Source organism: Callionymus lyra, chromosome 2 (genome assembly GCF_982586985.1).
Source record: "Callionymus lyra chromosome 2, fCalLyr1.hap1.1, whole genome shotgun sequence".
NCBI lineage: Eukaryota > Metazoa > Chordata > Actinopteri > Syngnathiformes > Callionymidae > Callionymus > Callionymus lyra.
In genome coordinates this window covers 37778626-37799692 of record NC_141819.1, presented here as the reverse complement: position 1 = coordinate 37799692, position 21067 = coordinate 37778626, and the positions used below count along the sequence as shown (strand labels likewise).

General features: G+C 36.3%; 2 protein-coding genes across 4 annotated transcripts; one reads left to right on the top strand and one right to left on the bottom strand.

Annotated features, from left to right (window-relative positions):
• The first annotated feature begins 588 nt into the window (after positions 1–588).
• foxl3 (forkhead box L3) lies at positions 589–5058 on the top strand. 2 transcript variants are annotated; one of them, XR_015710463.1, is made up of 4 exons: positions 589–1000; positions 1598–1766; positions 1836–2340; positions 4003–5058. XR_015710463.1 is itself a non-coding variant. In XM_087783057.1 (3 exons), the coding sequence occupies exons 1-3, from the start codon at positions 894–896 to the stop codon at positions 2286–2288; spliced, it is 729 nt and encodes a 242-aa protein (XP_087639183.1). In that variant the 5' UTR covers positions 589–893; the 3' UTR covers positions 2289–5058. The 2 variants fall into 2 exon arrangements, 1 of the variants encoding a protein (XP_087639183.1); XM_087783057.1 differs by having other exon boundaries at positions 1836–5058.
• A 5069-nt stretch (positions 5059–10127) lies between these two features.
• Positions 10128–20843, bottom strand: tom1l2b (target of myb1 like 2 membrane trafficking protein b). Of its 2 annotated transcripts, XM_087785011.1 has the most exons (15): positions 20716–20843; positions 20349–20433; positions 19653–19731; positions 19423–19572; positions 18383–18517; positions 18152–18298; positions 17587–17703; positions 17349–17482; positions 17232–17283; positions 14992–15151; positions 14741–14867; positions 13740–13815; positions 13479–13538; positions 11591–11627; positions 10128–11469 (listed from the first exon to the last, which is right to left on the bottom strand). In XM_087785011.1, the coding sequence occupies exons 1-15, from the start codon at positions 20765–20767 to the stop codon at positions 11321–11323; spliced, it is 1560 nt and encodes a 519-aa protein (XP_087641137.1). In that variant the 5' UTR covers positions 20768–20843; the 3' UTR covers positions 10128–11320. The 2 variants fall into 2 exon arrangements, with proteins under 2 accessions (XP_087641137.1, XP_087641138.1); XM_087785012.1 differs by lacking the exon at positions 13479–13538.
• Between the last annotated feature and the right edge of the window lie 224 nt (positions 20844–21067).

The window sequence follows — 21067 nt, the reverse complement described above, 5'->3', positions numbered from 1 at the left end:
ACGCTGCACAATTATTCCGCAACTACAAATATCATAAAAAGTAAGAAAACCCACACCAGCTCCTTTGCTGTCCCTGTAATTATTTTACAAAAGGAAAAACAAGTGTAGTGGAAAATCTGGTGATACATATCACGATACAGAGTCAACAATAAGATGTATCGTGATACTGTATTAGTACTTAGAACTTGACTGTTGCATTATGTACAGATGCTCTTGACGAAGTCGTAACTGCTTTAAAAGCTGCTGAAGTCGACTGTATCCTCTTGTCCTTAGTCACTGCCGGGATCTCTCAAGATTTTTATTGTTTTTATTGGTCCTTTAGCTGCGGATGATACAATGACTGATTTTCATGTTCATTATTTCATTTAAAACTTTATTGAAATATAAGCTATAAAATAAATATGATAAAAAATTAAATATGATAATTAATTAAAAAACATGTTGATATTGTAAATGTTCACATATCACAAGATATCACATTTTCTAATGTAAATATTGTATATAGAGTGTCATGTTTATTTTAGATTAAGTAAAATACTTCTCAAGAGCTAATCGTTGTCTGGGAAAATATAATCATAAAACTGTTTGAAAGTTAAAAGCTGTAAAGAAAGTAATAGTTTGTCTTTTATATTTCGGCTGATGGTTGCCAAGTGATCTCTTTGAAAGTTAAAAAAGATAAAAAACCAAGCTAGTGATTTAAATGTCAAACGTACCGGGTTGTGGTCCTCAGATGTGGTGGGACTGGGGGGAGGGAGAGGAGGATCTTCAGGCTCCGTCATCAGCAGACCTCAGAGTAGGAACAGCAGCTCGAACAGCAGCAGCAGCAGCACAGCGGGAGCTGCTGGACTTTGACCCGTCCGAGGTCCACCCTGGATGTGACCGGCGCCGCAGACATGTTCGACAACTCCCACTACCCCTTCAACTGCTTCAACTACGATGGAGACGGATACCCTTCCTGCAGCACAGACCAGGACAAGAAAATGTGTAGACCTGCGTACAGGTATCTGTTCTTCATTCACAAAAGTTGCTCTTTTCTACTCATTTGAAGCGTTTTATACTTTATTCACGTCAATTAACTCTTTCACTAGGTGTTTGTATTAATACACAATTTAATACAATTTATTTCCATTTATTCACAATTTACTATTGTTGTTCATTATATCTACAGTGTATCTGTTAAAAGGTTTGTTCTGTAAATATATTTAATTAAAAAATGTAATTGCAAAAGTGAAAAAATATACAAAAACAAACTTCATGTTGAATTTGGTTCACTAGGTATACATAACTTCCACATTTAAATCACCCTCCAAACATTTGAATTAAACTTTAAAATATAATGTTAGATTCTTTGACAGTAAAAAAGTGACTTTTTAAGCACAGAAAAGAAAAAAAAAAAAAATTAAACTTGGATTTTTTAAATTTCCTTTATAAATAACCAATTATTCTAAAATTAACTTAAATCCATATATTATATTCATCTAAAATAACTCAGTTTATTATTTTTTACATTAAGTCCTGAAAAATAGTAGTTGTAGTACCAAAATGTCAAGTAAATCATTTCCGCATTTATTTAATTTTTTGTTCCCGTTGGTGTCAGTTACATAGCTCTCATCGCCATGGCGATCCAGCAGAGTCCGGAGCAGCGGGTCACTCTCTCCGGCATCTACGAGTTCATCATGAAGAGATTCCCATATTATCGCTCCAACCAACGGGCCTGGCAGAACTCCATCCGACACAACCTGTCGCTCAACAGCTGCTTCATCAAGGTCAACACCGAGACAGAAAGATTCCGTCAAATCTCTCTGCGACTCAGTCTCTGAGTGTTTGTCTCACAGGTTCCGAGGACGGAGGGCAACGAGAAGGGAAAGGGGAACTTCTGGACTTTCGCCTCCGGATGCGAGTCCATGCTCGACCTCTTTGAAAACGGCAACTTTCGCCGTCGCCGGCGCCGGAGGAATATGAAAATGGGCTTCCGAGAATCGGCCGAACCGTCTTTCCATCAGGGCGAGACCCACGGTGGTCTTCACGGGGTCCGACACCCGGAACCGGAATCCGACCTCTCCCCCTGTGAAAGGTCACACCCGGACCCGCAACCCTCGCCCAACCACGTGCTACCGAACAAACCCGAGTCGGAGATCAAGTTCAGCATTGACTACATCCTATCCACTCCCGATCCGCCCCACTTTGGGTTCAGAACCACTCACGGGCCGGCACACATTCGACCCACCGCTCCGCCCGTACACCTCCTGGAGCCGCAGCACCTCAACCTGCACTTCTGGACTCTGTGAAACTGGGACGCAAACTGACTTCAGATCAGAACTAACGGAGGAGAATCAACAGGTAAAGTAAAGAAAATGGGAAAAACATCATCATGTGTTGACCTCAGCTGTGTCTCCTACTGTGTGTATAACTATAGTGTGTGTGTATCATCGTCTGTCAAACAAACACAAAGATCATCCAACTTTAACACGGATGGCGTTCAGAAGAAAAAAATGAACTTTAATCAGCAGATATACATCGATATTTGGGGATCAAAGCATTAGTTAATAATTTAACGTGTGTTTAGCTTATGATGATACAACACAGAGAAAAGTATAATAAGGAAGAACAGGTAGAATATCTCACAAATAAAATGTCTTTTCAAAGTCTGTTCTTTCTTTGTAGATTTAGTTAAAGGTTTCATATCTAAATCATGCAAATATGTCCAAATGTTTTCCCCAAAAAAGGACAATTTGAGTGAGGTGAAAATGTGACTTCTGGAAATCTTTTTTTGTTAAAAACATTGTTGTTTTTTTCACTTTACAAAAAAAATCCTAATATTTCATCAAGTTTCAAATTACAACCAAGTCATCTTAAAACACTTTACAGTTGAAGTCAGACTAAATGTAAGAAAAGATAAACAGCTTCTGGCCATCAACAATGTATGAACCTCAATGTGACACTTTTGTGTTTTTGTTTAACATTTTCTGGAAGTGGAAGTGAAACACAAACGTTATCTTATAACTGTCTCGTACATTAACTGTTTAATCTTTCTTTATATATTGTAAACACAACGTAAAGCTACTGCTGTTTATATTAATGTAGGTTTTTCTCAGTTTTTCTTTATGTCTTGTGTTAATTATTAAAAAAAAACAATTTGAACACGTTAGAAACTGCTATAAAACTAATAAAAACGTCATATTTTATCACTTTAAATACATATATTTTGATATAAATTAAATACATAACAAGTGGAGAACCTGTTACTTCCAACTCCTGTGATTAAAAATTCGAAGACACAAATTTTTTGGATCAGTTAAAAAAAGAAATCTTTGTGTTTAGAATGAAAGTATAAAGATAAAAGGGAATGAAGGCCACCTTCCAAAATAAAATAATTAAAAAAAACAACAAAAAGGAAAAAAAAAATGTAATCTGAATGTAACATGGATGTACTGGAATAAAAAGAAAGTCAAAAGTTTTGACTTTTAGCTTTAGTTTCAGTCAGTGGCTTAACAAGATGAATAAACCGATTATAAATTCAATTTGGACCAGCAGATATACGTTGATATTTGAGGATTAAAGCAATTATTTGAATGAATGATGGATTTAAACAGATGAAGTTGGTGAGTAACTTCACCAACACAGAGAAAAGTATATTTCTGCAGAGTGGGATTGAATATTCTGCTCTACAAAAATAATATGTCTTTAAAAGGCTTGTTTTCTCTTTGAAGGTTTTATTTTGCAATATTTTATTAGGTTTGAAGTTTTCATATGAAGGGACCTTGAAACTTTTTCAAAAGGAAGTAAAACATTTTGTTGAGGTGAAAATTCTAGAAATCCTTTCCAGTCCCAATATAGTTTGTTTTGTTTATACATACATACATTACTACGTACATATAAACATTACTACATACAAAACAATACCCATTGAAAAATTGACAAGAATAATCTGTTTAATCTTTTTTAATGTCTTTTTTTTAATTATTGAATTAATTGATTTGTTGATTTGCATATTTTTCACAGGAATCATCCATCTTCCAACAACCTCCATCACTGCATGTTTTCAGGGCTTCGGGTCACTTTGACCCAGAGGCAACACAAGGGATACCTCAAACACATGTGTTATATATATAATCTTACATATATATAGTTTAATTTTCCAATCGTATTTTTTTCTTTTTTACCATCGTTCTCCCGGCAATGACTGAGGACGAGAGGATACAGTCGACTCCAGCAGCTTTTAAGGTTGATGTTTGGTCATATTTTGGTTTGAAAACAAATGAAATCTGTTACGACTTCATCAAGAATCATGTGGTCTGTATTTCTGAAACAGAGTCAAGTACTCGACAATACTACAAATATATCCATCTAACTACAGTAAGACTATATATTGTATTGTGATACGTATCGCGAGATTCTTGCCAATACAAACCCCTACATCCTAGTATAAAATGTATCAGTGTTTGTCGTCAACCGCTGTCAAGAATGTGCCTCATTCCGTCTTCTTGTAAATGTTTATTGACCTTTGGAAACTCTGATTGACTGATGCTTACATTGTAAACCAGTCGCTCCTCATTACAGCACATTACCATCATATATACACAACAACACTCTAATGAAAAGGTAACATTTATTTGCCGCACGGAGAGATCAATCACGCCGCAGTTGAAGGGACATTTTTCTATTTAACCTTTATATTACGTCTTGACTACATCAGAGGAGCCTTCGTCGCACTTTACATGAGTGGCATTTAATATAGTGTTACACTTGCAAGGTGAGGCTGATGTGTGACCCTATTTAAATACAAGAGGGGGGGGGGTCGGCCTCACAACAACAACGGCGCCGTCCCTCCCCCGCTCGCACAATTCTAATTAAACACACCTTTTATGCCTGCTTTGCAAATGCCCCTCATCGATCTGAGGGCTGCTAGCATCCGTACGAGCTGCCCCCCAGCCAACGTCTGCCTTTATGGATCAGCAAGTTTCCATTACCAAAGTTGTTGATGTTGAATAGCAGACCGCCCTGGCCATGACGCCGCCGATATATTTGGGTAAATTAACTTAGCATAAAGTGCTCCGAGGGCCACGGTAAAGGGGGGGGGGGGGGGGGGTCTTTTCCAGGAAGCTAAAGAGAAGCCAGGCCCGAAAAGTCAATGCACATATGGAGCTGTGGCATCGTGATGGTGCCGTCTATTAAACACAGACTCCACTTGTAATTGTTTACCAAATACCTCATTTATGTCGGCAACGCGTCGCCGTGGAAATGAGAAACCACTGGAGCGCGACATTAATGCTATTAAATCATAAACAATAATGGGACGTTTAGTCTGGACTCGGACGGAAAGGTGGGAAACTAAATACCAAAGTCTTGTTTTGCTTTGATGGGAATCACTTTGAGCGATTATCGGGTTGTTTCAAATAAATACTTTGACAGTTGTGGTGGGCAGCACTTTGGACCCTCAAGCCTGAATATTGGCTTAAAATGTCTACTGGTTTAATGTTGGCATCATGTTCAGGGACAGGAAACATAAATCATAGTTTGTTTTTCACTCATTTTCACTAGTTTAAAGCGCTTTTTTTTAATAGATTTGATAGAAACGAGTGTCTTGACGTGTCACGAGTCACAGGCTAATGTTACTTCAAAGAAATACCATCTTTTTTCACAATAAAGGCCTTTCAGACACTAATAATCAATAGAACAGGATTCTTTTTTTATCATTATTTCTGTGTGTAACATATTTCTAACAGACTGGTACTGGTCTTAGAACCTGGGGTTTTGGACCATTGCTCTAATGAAGGTGACGAACAACAGAATCGGGCTCTGACAAGTCACTGACTGTGGCCCCTCAGATGGTTTGCTTGTAATAGATTCAAGATAATTTTGTGATATATTATGACGTTCACATGTTTAATATAAGCATACAAAGATGGTTCATGTCTACAATTATACAGACTTCTAATAACAGTAAAGAGTGTGTTGAAGGAAATACATTCTTTAGGGAAAGATTAAGATTATTCAAGCCTCCAAAATAAAATAAAGCATCATCAAGGTCATACTTCCTGTTTGATATTTTTTTAAACACAGACGTGTAGTTCAGTTTATCTATTAAATTGTGATTAAGTTTGACTCACCTGATCTTATAAATCAAGACCATCTTTGGACCTGATTCTAAGGTGAATTCACACAATTATAAACCCCTTTATTTGGAACATTTCTTGTAATTTCTTCTACAGTGTCATCTAGTGTCATCAATATATTTATTTAAAATAAAGACACAATACGCAATGAATACTTAAAAAAAATAAAACCGTGTTCTTATGATGAAAATGCTAATGAAGTAATTCAGTTTGACTTAAATGAAGAACTTTTTTATTAAAATATAAAACATATTTATGTCGATAAAGGTAGATGTGTTTCTTTATTATGAGATTTGTTTAAAAGTACTAAAAAATGTTTCACTTGAATAAAAATAAGATTAAAAAATACACTTAAAGACTTTATTTGTTTCAAGGGGAAAAAAAGACTTTTGTCACCTCAATTGAAAAATGATGCTTTGTTTGGGGCAACTTTTTTGGGACTGAATAATAAAAATATAGATGTTTTACCTATAATTTTATCAAAGAAAACTGATTAAATGAAAAAAAAAATGTTAACTATATTTTTGCACTAATTGAACCCATATTTTATGATTGAAAACATGTTTTTTTATGATTAAAAACATATTTTTTACGCAGCTATAAATCTACCTTCATACATGTCAATCATTCAGGAGTTAACATCTCTGTCACTAACTGGTCTCCAGGAGGAAGAAGCAAAAGACTCGGTCCTGCACGTTCGACCCGGAGAGTTAATGAAGATCCGTGCAACAGCCCGAGGTCTGTGACAAACACTCGTCGCTGCCCTTTGTGTGGCGGCGACACACGAGCCGGCGTTTGTTTCGATAATGAGAAAATCAACACGGCATGTCAATCAATGCCGTTGAGGGACGTGTTTTGTATTTGTTTCCAGTCGACGGGGGCTGAACACCTCGGGGACCAGAGGTGTGGGAGCAAAAGACCAGCTTGACATTCATGACATACAAATGAAAAACAACTCAGAAATCTGTTTAAATGTGTCATTTAATAAACATGGAACCCCCTCACAGCTGCAGAGTTACAGCCGACCTCTTGACCCCACATGAACACAGACTCTAACATGTATTGATTCATGAAAAACACTTGATCAATAGCTTTTGTTTGAAATATTATAAATCAAAATAGAATTGTTTTAAGACAAGAAAATAAATACTTTTTTTTAACGATACATTTTGAGAAGTTTTAAAAAAAATTAAACTTACATTTTATTTTTTCAGAAAAAAAGGTATATACTGTACATATCCACATTGAATGTTCATATTGTAGATATTGTAAAGTTTTATCTGTTTTTATTTCATTTCAGATTCAAAGATAAAAAGTTTAAAAAAAAGGCTACAAATTAAAAAAAATAAATCTTAAGGTTACAAAATTAAAATGATATTATTTTTAAATTAAATTGTATGAGGAAAAAATATTGGTTGATTGAGAAAGTATTTTTATTTTAATAATTTGAATATTAAAAAAAAAAAAAAGATCAAACTTTTCACTATTTAAATCATTTTTTTAATGCAAATGAAAAATGAAAGAATTCTTCTATTCATTTCCCTCTGAATAATTTGAACCCTTTTGAAATCTAAAGGTCAAGGTGACCCGAAGGCCCCAAAAACATATGTATTTGTGGTATCCCTTGTGTTGTCTCTGGGTCAATGTGAACTGAGATAAAACAACGGTTAAATATATTTATTTAGAATTTATTTTATATCTTGTTTTCCAGCTTTTTCCATGATTATTGTTTTGTGATCTGACCTCTTGACCTCACATGAACATACATGGTCAACTCTTAAATGGATATGATTTTTAAAAAATTAAAATAAAATCAATTGTTGGAAATTTTTGTTTTATTGTTTATTAATCATAAATACATTTTGTAAGCAAACCAAAAAATACATTTAGTCATAAAGGAAGTTTTACGTCTTTCTTTCTTTTTATTATTTGTATTCTTTTAGAGAGAACACATATGACTAAATACATTTGCAGAGCTAAACTCCAATAAAGTTTATTGATTAAAAGTAGTTATACATAAAAAGAGAATATTTGTAAGCATGTAAGAAACATACATTCAGTTATTTTTTATCCATAGTAGATGCATATTATCCACAATAAATGTTCTTATCATACATCTCAACATTTGTATTTGATTTTATTTCATTCTAAAAGTGATGCATTTGCAAAGTTAGACAACAATAGAATAAATGAATTTAAGTCATTTTAATGACAAAATGTTGAAAAATGTACTATTGACTTAAAAAGACATATTTATAGTAAATAGAGTCAAAATATAGATCTTGATTTTGACTTGAATTAAGAGAAATAAAGAAGTGTTTTGAACACGGAAGAATTGATGCTGTTGTTCTGACGAGTTCTGGCCCGGTTCTGTGCTGCGAAGCAGAAACATTGCACTGCATCAACGGAACATGCAATGCAACTACAATGCACCACAGCTCCGGCCACACACACACACACACACACACACACACACACACACACACACACACACACACACACGGGTCTTCACCAGTATGGAAGATGGAGGATCCGGCCACGAGGCGGGGCTGCCTGGACACACATGGATGGGTCATCACTCCTTCAGGGACATGGAAAACAGAAAGAAGAAAAGGAAAAGAAAAAGAGAATCAGTGTATTCCCGCCTCTCCAGGAACAGTGAGAAGTCCAGAAAAAAGCTTTTTTTAATTGTTATATTTACCATTAACAATGACTTTTAAAACCACAGAACAGGTATTAACACTTGATGTGAATCCAAATAAATAAACTCCAGTACCTTTCTCATGAAGCCTCCTGCAGCCGCTCCAGTTGTCGATGGGCTCCTGTGGACCTGTGGTCTCCGACACACCCCTCGCTCTGGTTTTTAACCGGGAAAAAAGTTCCCTCCACTGGCAGAGGCCGAGCGTGAGGGGCCACGCTGCCAGATGAGGCGATCCAAGAGGACCAATGGGGAAGCCCCTGGTGTGGGGCCCATGGGCCTCTGGAGGAGCAGGGCGGGGTGCGAGGGAGGGTTTACTACAGGTCAGCTCGGAGGGTACCGAACCACATGGACCATGTGGGGCAAGAGAACTGTTGTGATGCTTCAGACAAGCTGTGCTGAAGAATATTCCTACAACATAATCAGATACATGGAGGAAAAGAACCATGAACACCATGTTGGAGAAGAAATTAAAATATAAAAATATAATTGGACGTCACTAATGAAGTTTAATCATAAAACTAATCATGTGAATTAATTTTCTTTTTTCCTATTTGGATTATAATCTGTTCAACTTCTTTGTTTCAAGAATATGTTTATAAAAGTATTGAATGAAAACATTTTGAACGTTCAATATTTTCGAAGTATTTTATTGCAATTTTATATTTTTTAAAGCATTTTTTAAAGAACAATTAAACTAAACAATTTCTATATTGAAAGGTTAATATTTTTTTTACGTTTTAAATGATTGAATTTCAAAATAAAATACTTTTAAAAAGTTGTTTTTCTACATGTAGATGATGATATTCCAATCCTAATAATTAAAATAATAAGATTCCGAAATATTTGAATCTACAGCCTTTTAAATTCAAAAATATTGGCACTTTTGTATCAGCATTTTATATTCAATTAAATTATAATAATGATAGAAAATATTAACTCCTTCTGGAATTTTTTATTTAATTATTTTTAAAAAAAAGAAAAGAAACAAATACATCGACCTTTCATAAAGAAATGACTGATCTCAAATATTAAAAAATTACAACTAAAAACAATTAAAAAACATAATTCTAATCAAAAATATCTTAAAGTCTTACATTTCAAATGTTAAATTCAACCATTCCACATTCAGATGGAACTGATTAACTTCCATATCTTTTCTGTCAGAATAATTTTAGATTATTTAATACTTTGTCAAGATGCTTTTTCCAAGATAATTGCTTGAAGATTAATTTTGTTTAATAAACTATAACACAGAATCAAAAAACCTTGTTTTAATTCCTTCCATGTGTTTAGAAAGAAGAGAGGTCCACACGCTGCTAATGTTTTATTCGTCATGCAGAAAGCGAACAACACAAGAGTAACGAGAGATGAATCGATACAGGAAGTCTTCCCGTCGTGACAATAGAAGCAACGCCTTCTTTCCATAGAGTGTAGTGTTTATTCTGCAGGGACAGTGGGCACAGAATCCAACATGACAGCGACTACATGAATATTTTTTTTTTCCTCCATTCAACGAAAACACAACATGGGACACTGAAGCTTGTGCCATGAAAAGGTTCTTCTTAACGTGTTAAATGGTGCCGTGACTTTGTGATGACGCACTAAATAAACAACACAAACACACAATGATAGTCTTGTTACATCCCTTTGCTTTTTTTGTAACCATTCAAATACTGATTGAATCATGACAACGATCACGCGTGTGTTCAAGACACATGGATGGATCCTCATCCCAGCCTGGCAGCTCAGTCAACAACACAAAAATAGATCTATGTTCACCTTCAGCATATTTACTCAAACCAGAATTAGACAAAAATTAAGCAGCTTCCAGCGATAAAATCCCATCAAAACAACCGTAAATATCAAACGACGGCATCAGGAAATCTATATTCAAAGGTTAGTCACAATCATGCCAAACACGGAAACTTAAATTCCCTTCTTTAACGTCTAAAATTATCTTTAGAAACGGTCCCTTCTCAGGTACATACAGCAGGTCGTCCCTGTTGATTAAGCAGCTGCAACAAGAGTTCCTCAAAAACCCTTTTCTTTAAACAAAATCTACGATAAATCATTTGTCCGTACATACAGAGCATAAATATACACACATGACATTTGTCATTTAAAGATTTACAGTTCAACTGAAGGAAAAAACGATACAAACACAAATATATATATACTGTATATCACGCTCGTTTTAGGCTTTAAGTTAATGATGCTAAAATTAAACCGAGTCACTGCTGATGAAACCAGACGTCTGGCGTTCACTCATGCTTGGGGGGAGTCCTCGGGAGGCAGGCGGGCAGACGCTTGAAAATATGGTCAGCTGCATCCTGAAGTCTATCGCAGCTAGGAGGCGCTATTTCCCCAAAGAAGGAAAAAGTGCAAATTTGGGCAGCAAATGAACAAAAGAAAAGAAATCAAAGATTTCATTGAAAAGGAAGAATGTGATGAGGAGGATGCGTTTGAGTGTCTGTCGTCAGGATGTTCAGCTGGTTAGTGTCGTCTACATGGCGAATAAACCGTCCTCAGGTCTGTCCTGCTTCTTGCGGTTAGGAGTTCCCTGCGATGCACCGGGGTTGCCACTAGGGGGCGTGGGTAGACTGGGAACGCCCTCGGCAGCTTTGGCTCTCTCTTCCAGAAACTTGTCGAACTCTGTCGGTCAGAAAAGTAAAGCTCATTCTTCAAGGCACTCCTAAAGTTATCACCACAATCCCAGCCCTTGTCGTTCTATTGAAATGTATTTTGTATAATCTTAAAGACAACTTAGTCTCACCTTCACTGGTCACACCTTCTTCTCCTTCATCTCCTTTCTGTTCAAGAAACAAAACATTTTTAGTTTTAACATTCCAGAGTGACAGAAACAAATGATTCTTGTGCCTGGAAAGAAAGACCCCCAGCCAACACCGTAGCATTGATTCAAGTGTAAAGCAAGTTAAGATGATCAAACCAAAGTGATCAGTGAAATACATGCATGTAAAAGAGCATGAAATAGTTGATTCAGGCGAATCCGTTTTAAGATTTACAATTCATCCTTTAGATTTGCAGTGTGAAAATAATAATATGATTTGAATGCAAGGTATTTGAATATATTTACAAAAAACAAAAATGTCAAATATAATGGAATATACTGGTGGTCTCTAACATAATGAGTACAACGTCAAAGTCAATAAGAAGACAAACAATTGAACAATAAAAAATACAATGTCAAGAATGATTTCTCCGAATGATGGGGATGTAAAAAGGAATAAACAAAATATATATATATATATATATTATATATTATGTGCTAGGACTGACTGATTATTCAAAATATATATAATTGCGATTATTTTCCGAAATATTGGGATTATTTTTTTTAATTTCCTATTTTTCTGCATTTTTTAATCTAATACAAAAAATGATTAACTTTACATTAAAATGCATTTCTCTTTGATTGTTAAGATAAAGTTAATTAGTCATTTTTATGATAAGGGCAAATTAAGCAAACCTTTTATTTAGTTACTCTAATTACACCTGAAAACAAACAACATATTCACTGCAAATACTAAAAACTACTGTAAAAACATGCTGAAAGTGTGATGCACACATTTGTATTTATGAGTCAATAATAAATCATACTAACTTCAGTGCAGAGTAATGAAAATAGAAAACACTAGTCAGTATTCTTCTTTTTCTTACTGCATATTTTTGCAGTTTCTTGTGCGTTTAAGTGCATTTCCACACATGCGCGCACAGGTAGAGATGAGAGCAGCGCGCACACACAGACAGATATGTCGGCAGACACACAAAAATGTAATGTAATATAATTTAATAATTTAATATTGAGCGACTGAATTCAAATGTACGAACCGATGTCAGGATGTAACGTTTTTGAAAACACTATAGTTTGTTGATGACTGATCAACGGGTTAAAGCTTCTCTCTCCGCTTGCTGTGCTCGCAATTCATTTTCACGGCTCGAAAATTAAATGAACATTAAATAAAATCAAGCAACCTCTGCGATATAATAATATTTTTTTTTTAACCATCTTTAATAACTATTTTTGAACATCGCTATTATATCGCCAAAGCGATTAATCGTTCAGCCCTATTAAATGCACATTTACTACTCTATTGTCGTTTATAAATGTCCTTTTTTTTTATTATTGTTTTTGACATTTTTTAACATGTGTATCGTAGATTTGTCAAATGAGGAATATTGAAAAATCAAAACAGTAATATAGGAAGGGGAATTAATCAAGCAATAAATACAAAATATATCCCACATTGTGATACATAATTGGATGTAATAATGTTAAACACATAAATGACATACAAGAAGACTTATTCAACAACTCATGCTCATTTCTAGTGTTTGTCTGATGAAGCTTCATGAAACAGTGTCATTATTTTCATAGTCCACTAGATGGTGGTCTCTGGATTATTTTCCTTTATTTAGAACAACTAATGAAACATCCCATCAGTTTTACCTACTGACCTCTGAACAACATGACACTGCTTCATGAAGCTTCATCAGACCATGATTACTCGTTTCACTCAAGTTAGCATCAAGACGCCCACAGCACACTGTTAGTCATTGATGGGTTGAAACGACGGAAAAAAATGTGTTATAAGTTAAGGAAGAGGCAAGAGGAGAGAAATAAAAATCATGATTGGTCTCACCACATCTGTACTAAGCCACTGCTCTATGTCATCCATGTCAGAGGCCTGGCCTTCCACAGCCTAGAGACGAGTGTAAGTGAATGGTCGGGCATCGAGTGCCACAAAAAAAAAAAAAATCCAAAAAATAAACAAAACGAATTTAGATGGTTAAACAAAACTGAAATAATAGTGACGAGGTCGGCTCTTTAACTGCATCACTCGTGGTCACACAACTAATGGTTACATTTATCGCGCACCAACTTCTATGGACTTCACACTCACCGTTCCTGCAGTAGGTTGAACGACGTCCAGAGTGGGGGGGCCGTCTCCCACAGCCTGACGGTCTGCTGCTGGAGCGCTGCAACAACAAGGTTTGGTTAACTATTGTTTGTCAGCATATACAGGGTTACTACACCTTGAGATGAGTTAAAGGCTTCTTTTTTTTTAATAACATTTTTAATTATATTTTACACCAACTCAACAATCAACCAAAAATCGTACAATTAAAATACAATTTAGAATATTATATTACTTAACATGCTTTTACATTACTTTTCAAAATTGAATAAAGGACATTTTGATGGCAATTGAGGACTTAATAATTAGAGTGACGTATTGAATCCCTTAAGTACAAGTGTTTTCTTAAGGAGTGTGGGATTACAGAAAATGGCTTCATAAGTAGATTTAATGTCAAATAGGAATGCACTGATAAACATTTATCTAAAGTCTATATTTATCAGATCAGAGTATGATCAGTTTACCAATGAATACTTTGATTCATTAATGTGTTCATCTTCTGATTGGTATGATATCATTACTCTATCATCATTTTTATTATTTATATTTATATTATTTTATTATTTTTAGTATGTGTACCGTATGTGTCAACATAATGTGCATCAATGTTTCATCTTCTCTACTGTAACTACTCAAATGTCCCCAATGAGGGAAGAATAAAGGTGTATCAAATCACGATTTAACGTTGACATTTTGACCTACCAAAAAATGTTGGCGAAGGGAACTTCGCCAACATAAAAATGGAAAAACGACGCACACACAGTCCCTTTTTACATAATCCACCAATAAATAATTAACCTTCTAGTTACTTAATCCTCTATTTGTTACCGATTTTATTTCCTGTTGAAGGAATGCCAATAAATTGCAATACTGGGTCGTTTCCTGGTTAAAACTATGTGTTTCTCTGTGTGTTCATTTAAAACTTAATAACTGACTTATAAACTTCTTTTTACATAATACTGATAAGGTTTTTATTGCCGACTTACGTTTTATTTGGTTCAGGCAGAGCGCCAGTCCTGGTCTGGGCAAACACATCAAAGTCATCCTCGGCAGGTGGGGGTCTGCAGCTGGACAGCGAGCTCAAGGTGCTGCTCACGCTGTCTGCTCCCATGTCTGAAGGACAAGGCGACACATTGAGTCCGTTTTCAGTGGCAACAATAAACAGCACAGGACAGATCAGAAAGAACCAGTTGGAAATGCCAGTGGTCTTTCTCGAACAAGGTTCAAGTGCACGTACCGAGACCGGCTAAGTGGGAGGCCAGGGTTGCCGGGGAGGAGGGCCGTCCAGCAGACGCTTTGAGGGAAGAAGGGACGCCTGTTAGTGCAGTGTTGCTGACCACTGCCGGGGAAGCAGGACCGAGGTCAATGAGGTTATCCTCGGTCGCCTCGCTCAAGACCTGAAGGAGGTATGAAAAACAGAAATGTTGACACCTCGAGGGTAGAGCATTACTTAAACGTCATGAGTAAAATAAAAATCTTGTGTGTAGCTTGAAAGGGTCTGAAGCAAACAATAAAACGAATGCATGTGATTGAGAAAGATGAAAATCATGAGTCAACATGCATGTCATGGTACAGGCATGTTGATCATTCCATACTTGGGCATGTTTAGTCGGAGAAGACTTATTATCAATAATGATATATATATATATTTTTTTCAAATACCAACAACCATCAAACCACATAACACCAGGCCCGGAGGCAAATTATTTTAAGTGGCCCGCCGAATAGTCAAAATGAAAGAAGATAAAATGTTCATGTCAATATTGTAACCTTTAAAGATTGAGTTTAAGATAAGATCAGGAACAGAGATTATTGATGCCCACGATTTGAAAAACAGTAAGGAGGTTGAAGGGAAAGGATTTGATATTAGAAAATTAGCAAGTGTTTGAGCTACAGGAAAACTGCAATGTTTTTCTCCTTCTCCCGAATTCTTGTACCGAATTGATGGAGGTTTCTAATAAAAAATAAAATCGTTTTTTCACAGTTCTTTTATGGTTTGTATTCTGGCTGCTGGATGGCAATCATTACGTCCTCTGCGGCTTTAGAAACAACGAAATCCTGTGATCCGGCAATGACTGAGGACGAGAGGATACAGTTCGACTCCAGCAGGTTTTTAAGTTGATGTTTGGACATATTTTGGTTTTAAAACAAATGAAATCGGTTACGACTTCGTCAAGAGTCACGTGGTCTGTAAATTCTGCAACACCAGAGTCAAGTACTACAAAGTATATATCCTTGATTCTTCACCATCACAATATATCCAATCTATGTTTCATCAGATACTTGCAAACCCGTTTTTTATAGAAGAGTCTACAAGGGTCCATTAATATTCTTGTTTTACAAAGAAACAATGTGTGGCTTACTGAACAGTATTAATTCAATTTCAAATCCAAGGATGTTTTTATTTATACCACCAGCTGACTTCAGCAGAGAAACATAGTTTTTCTATAAGATCAGATATCGGGTCATCATGATTTAGTGGTGGGCCTAAGGGTCTAAATATAAACATCCCCAGGTGGAGCTGGAATATTTGGGAGGGGGTGATGATGCTCTTTGTACTTGCCTGTCTCAGCTAGCCAAAGAAATAGTAGAAAAGAACAGAAAAGGGAAAAGACAGTGAATAACATTAGCATGCGAGTGAAAGGACTTGATGGCGAGTACGAAAGACAGAGAATGCATTAACAATGAAAACCCCAAAATTAACTTACAAACTACTACCAGAAGTACAAAATGTATATACACACACAAGTCTTAACACAAGGATATGCCTGATGTGCTGTTATTCATTTTAAATGTTTATGACTCTCTTGAGCCTGGTATATCCAAAGAAGGGTGTGGAGTGTAAAACTGTGGTCTCCATTATACAGTGTCTTACTCGTCCAAAAAATCACTCATTTAAAAAAAAAAAGAATTAAACTGGTTGAAGAAATAGGTTGTTACATTTTTAACTGCTTAATGAGAAAACTATGACATCACTGCTCATTTTCACGTGATGAAATATAGCACTTCCCCCAATAAAAGTTGTCGTAGAAAACCCATCTTGTAATTATGAACAGATGTTCATAAGAAAAAAAAGTCAAGAAAAAGAAAGTACCAACTTAAATTTAAAACATGTTTGAAAGCAAACTTATTCCAAAACAAAAATGTGATTAAAAAGTGGTTTGTGTGCCTGAGTAGAATGTAGAGGGTTTTCCGATCTTCTGGTTTAATCCAGAACTTTGTTTCAAAAAAACCTTTTGATCAAACTTTTGTTCAGCTCAGTGGGAAAACCATATGCTCCAGAAAAACAGGACCTGGATTAGGAAGGGTTTCATTACACAATGCATGTAGGTGTGTGAGCTGCATTTTAATACAACATGCGGAACACATTAGACAAATGTTAAAAAGCAACATGTGATGCCGATGAAAAAACAACACGTCGAACTCAAACCAAACGACTATTTAAAGGAATTTATAAAAAAGTCTTTTTGCACTCACCCCATTGTTGACACCCGGATTTGTAGACCTTCCAGATTTATACCGTTCATACCTGAAGGAAAAGAGTCAAAATTGAAATACACCAACTATGAAATATGTCATATTGTTTTTATTGACCTTTCATAGCGCAAGAAAATGTTATTGAGGTCATCGTTGACATGCAGCAGCTCCTCGGTCACTGACTCATTGGAAACACAAGAGATGAGCTCAACTATCCGCTGCTGCATGGCTCTGCAGGTCCTGTTCAGCTCCTGCAAGTCAACACTTAAATGATGAACAAGCCTGAGTTTACATGTTAAGGCCATCACATGCAGCCACTTTTTAAATAAACAGTAGATGCTTTAAAGGAACTTGCCTGAAGTAGTTCGTAGTCAGAAGAATCCTCCTGTCCTGGTACCATCTCGGTCAACATCTCAGACATGACTTTGGTATTTCCACGCACAATGTCCAACTCGCTGCGCAGTTGGCAGATCTACACAAAAAGAACAACATTTTTTTTTCAAAACATGATTCTTAATTCCATAAGAGTGTTTTATTTACGTTCTGGCATAGTTTGCATTTACTTAAAGAGCTGACACTTACAAGGTTGTTAGTATTATGTTACACGGATTGTCTTTGCTTTTTTCAGGTTATAGGGTTAAACAAGTTTACAATTTGACTGTATTTTGTTTATGTTCTCAAAAGGCTGTTAAACATTTAAACACATTAAATACATAAATAGCAACTTGTAGTCATTGTTGCTTTGAATTCAAAGTAGGGCAAGAAAGTGTATACTTCAAACTGGTATTAGATCTATCGGTTGATACAGAAAACCAAGAGTATGGGGACAATAAGTTGGATTGGTGCATCCCTTATACTCACTTAAAACAGACTTCAGCATCTCAGATGATCCTGAATCTTTGAGGCGTTTTAAGACCTACCTGTTCAGGTGTAGGATTTATGGACCCAGATGCAGCAATGTTAGGGACCTGCGGGGGGATGTAGGCAGGTGGGACCACAGCTGGGGCGGGCTGAGGTGTTGTTGCGTATTTAAATAGAGTCGAGTCTCCTTCTGGAGCAGATGCCGACTAGAAAACAATGGCAGATAATCAATTTCATAAAAACACATTTATTGTACTTGTATTCAAGGATAAAGCTGAAGCATCTCATACCCTCAGAGGTGTGTGTATCGGCGACAAGGTCTCCAGTTCTGATGTTGGGAACTCAATGCCTTTTCTTTTCAGTTCTTCATACACCTGAACCACTCCGGTCAGATCTGGACTGCTCCTGAATGCATCTGCCCAAGCCTGGAGAAATGATGAACAAAGAAAAGGGTTTAAGGGTGAATTTGCTTGGTAAAAACATTCAAAATGTATTTCTCATTAGGGAAAGAGGGTGCGGCTGCTGCAGCACTGACATCTTTAATCATTTGTTAAAAAGAATGTGACCGCAATACCATGGTGCTTGTCCAACATTTTATTAGTATGAATGGGCGCGTCTCTTATCTGCTCACTCTTGTCCTTTTTTTTTTTTTTAAATGCGCAAGACAAAACCACACATTCCTGAATAACAAAAACTGGAGGGTAACCGAGAGTTTTTCTGTGACATACTGGTGTATGTGAATAAATATGTACAAATAAGACATTTCAATCCCTTACAACACATCCCTCTACATAGGGGACTGTCTTCTCCAATTAAGCCCAAATATAACGTCGTTGGAAACAATATTTAACATTCAACCTATGAAAGAAACTGAATAACAGCACCACAACTACTATTTTCGGAGACAACATAACCAAGAACAGCAACTCATACAAATGTGGGTGTTAAAGAAACGGTCAATAAGAACAATAAACTAACATACCTAAAATTAAACTACCTCCTAAGCTTTGGAAACTGGAGCTGGTAAACAAACAGACCATAAATCATCCACCAGACAAACAAAAAACAATTTTAATAATCCCTCAGAGCAATGCCATTACTATGGTTAAACAGTTCAGTCACATGGTTTCCCTGAGGGAAATAGGAGCGGGCCCTGTGTGCAGAACAGTTACCTGAGCTAAGGCAGGTAACCTGAGCCGCTTGCTGATGAGCCCTGGAGACACTGTACTTCACCTGTAGCCCTTCAGCTGCTTCACGGCCAAATTCAACTTCTTAAATAGAGAACTCTAACGCCAGAGAAAAAAAAAATGGGCAACATTTAAGAACCTACCTGGATAAGAGCGAGGACTTTATCTTGAACAATGGTAGGCGGGTTGTTTTTAGGAGAGATTATTTTGACAAGTACTCCATCAACAAAGTCTCTGGCTGTGATCAGTGCATGAAAGCGATGGCCACAGTTTTTCACACACGTTTCTAAGACCTGTGGAACAGGGAGAGGGTGTATATTAACACTCGTAAACATCTGATGACAACACACACACATAAATCATACAAGTTTACCGTTAAAGTCAACATCACTTCTCGATAGTTCCTGTTGCCATTCAGTCTTTTTTTCACTGCTCTCATGGCATCTTTTGGCCTGCAAGAAAAATGTAAACAACACATGAAAGAGAATATAATGGAGTTCACCACAGCAACACTCAAACGTAGATTATTGAATATGTGACATAAAATATGTACAAATTCTATTGTTTGTATTTAAATGTTCAGTCGTCCAATTAATTAACATTTAAAGACGAACACTACAGTTGTTGTTTAGACGCCTCACAGACCAGGGAACATATCAATGATTCTCTCACTGTCATGACGGTTGCATAAGACAGACTTCAAGTTAGTAATATTTAACTCGAGTTTCACATTTCCTTAATCAAACACACATCGGTTATTGTCTTATCAGTGGTATATGATTACTAAAAAAAGTGGGACTACGTATGAGAGCTAGTCCACATTGTACGGTTTACAACATACTAATCAAACAAGATCTGGACTTCACACGCCACCTCTTAGATACTGGTTCAAGGGTAAATGGAGCAGCAAGATAAGAAGCATGTATTTTAGAAACCCAAAAGTTGACGCCTGGACATTAAAGCTTACAGCTAAAATAACAGCTGTTCAACACACACTGTGTTGACAGAAGGGTGGAGTGAAAAAGATCATGCACACGAGCGACACACATAAACATGTATTCTAACTTACCCATCCTCGGTTTCATTTATAATGTCACATATTTCCATGTTGAGAGTCCAATCTTCATTTTGCAAGGAGCCATCAGTGGCTCTTTCTGAAACACAACATCATCGTAAATAGGTGTAATTTGAACGGGAAGCCAACATGGGGAATATTAAAAGTACTTTTCCGTTTGTTGGAAGACAGGAAAGCCTAATGACAGCAGATGTTACCTTAACTGTGCGCTAGCTAGGCGGCTAATGCTTAACTATCTTAAGGAAGCTAACATGCTAACGACTAGCAATGCGTAAATTCATTCCATTCAGATTAAACGCAGTTTCCTGACATGTTGAGAAATATGCACGCAGTGCTGTCGGTGAAAGGTGTCAGTACGTACCAATACAATGACCCACAGGGGTACTGTAAGGATTCCCTAAAAGGAACTCCATCTTTGCTCGACAACAAACAAGTCAGTCCATGGAAGAGATGATGATGATGACGGTGATCATGTAGGAGGAGCCTCCGCTTAGCCCCGCCCACAAATATCCAGGATTGGTCGAAGAGGCTCGTCCTTAGGATGTGATTGGTCACTGGGTTACAAGGTCCATTGGTCGTACATAAATAAAAAGGTTGGTGAAAATAATAAAACTAATGTACTGTAAAAATGGGTATTAATTAAAAAAAAAAAAAGATGTACTCAAAAGTAACGATAATTAAATGCACTTCAATATATAAATGAAAAAAGAAAG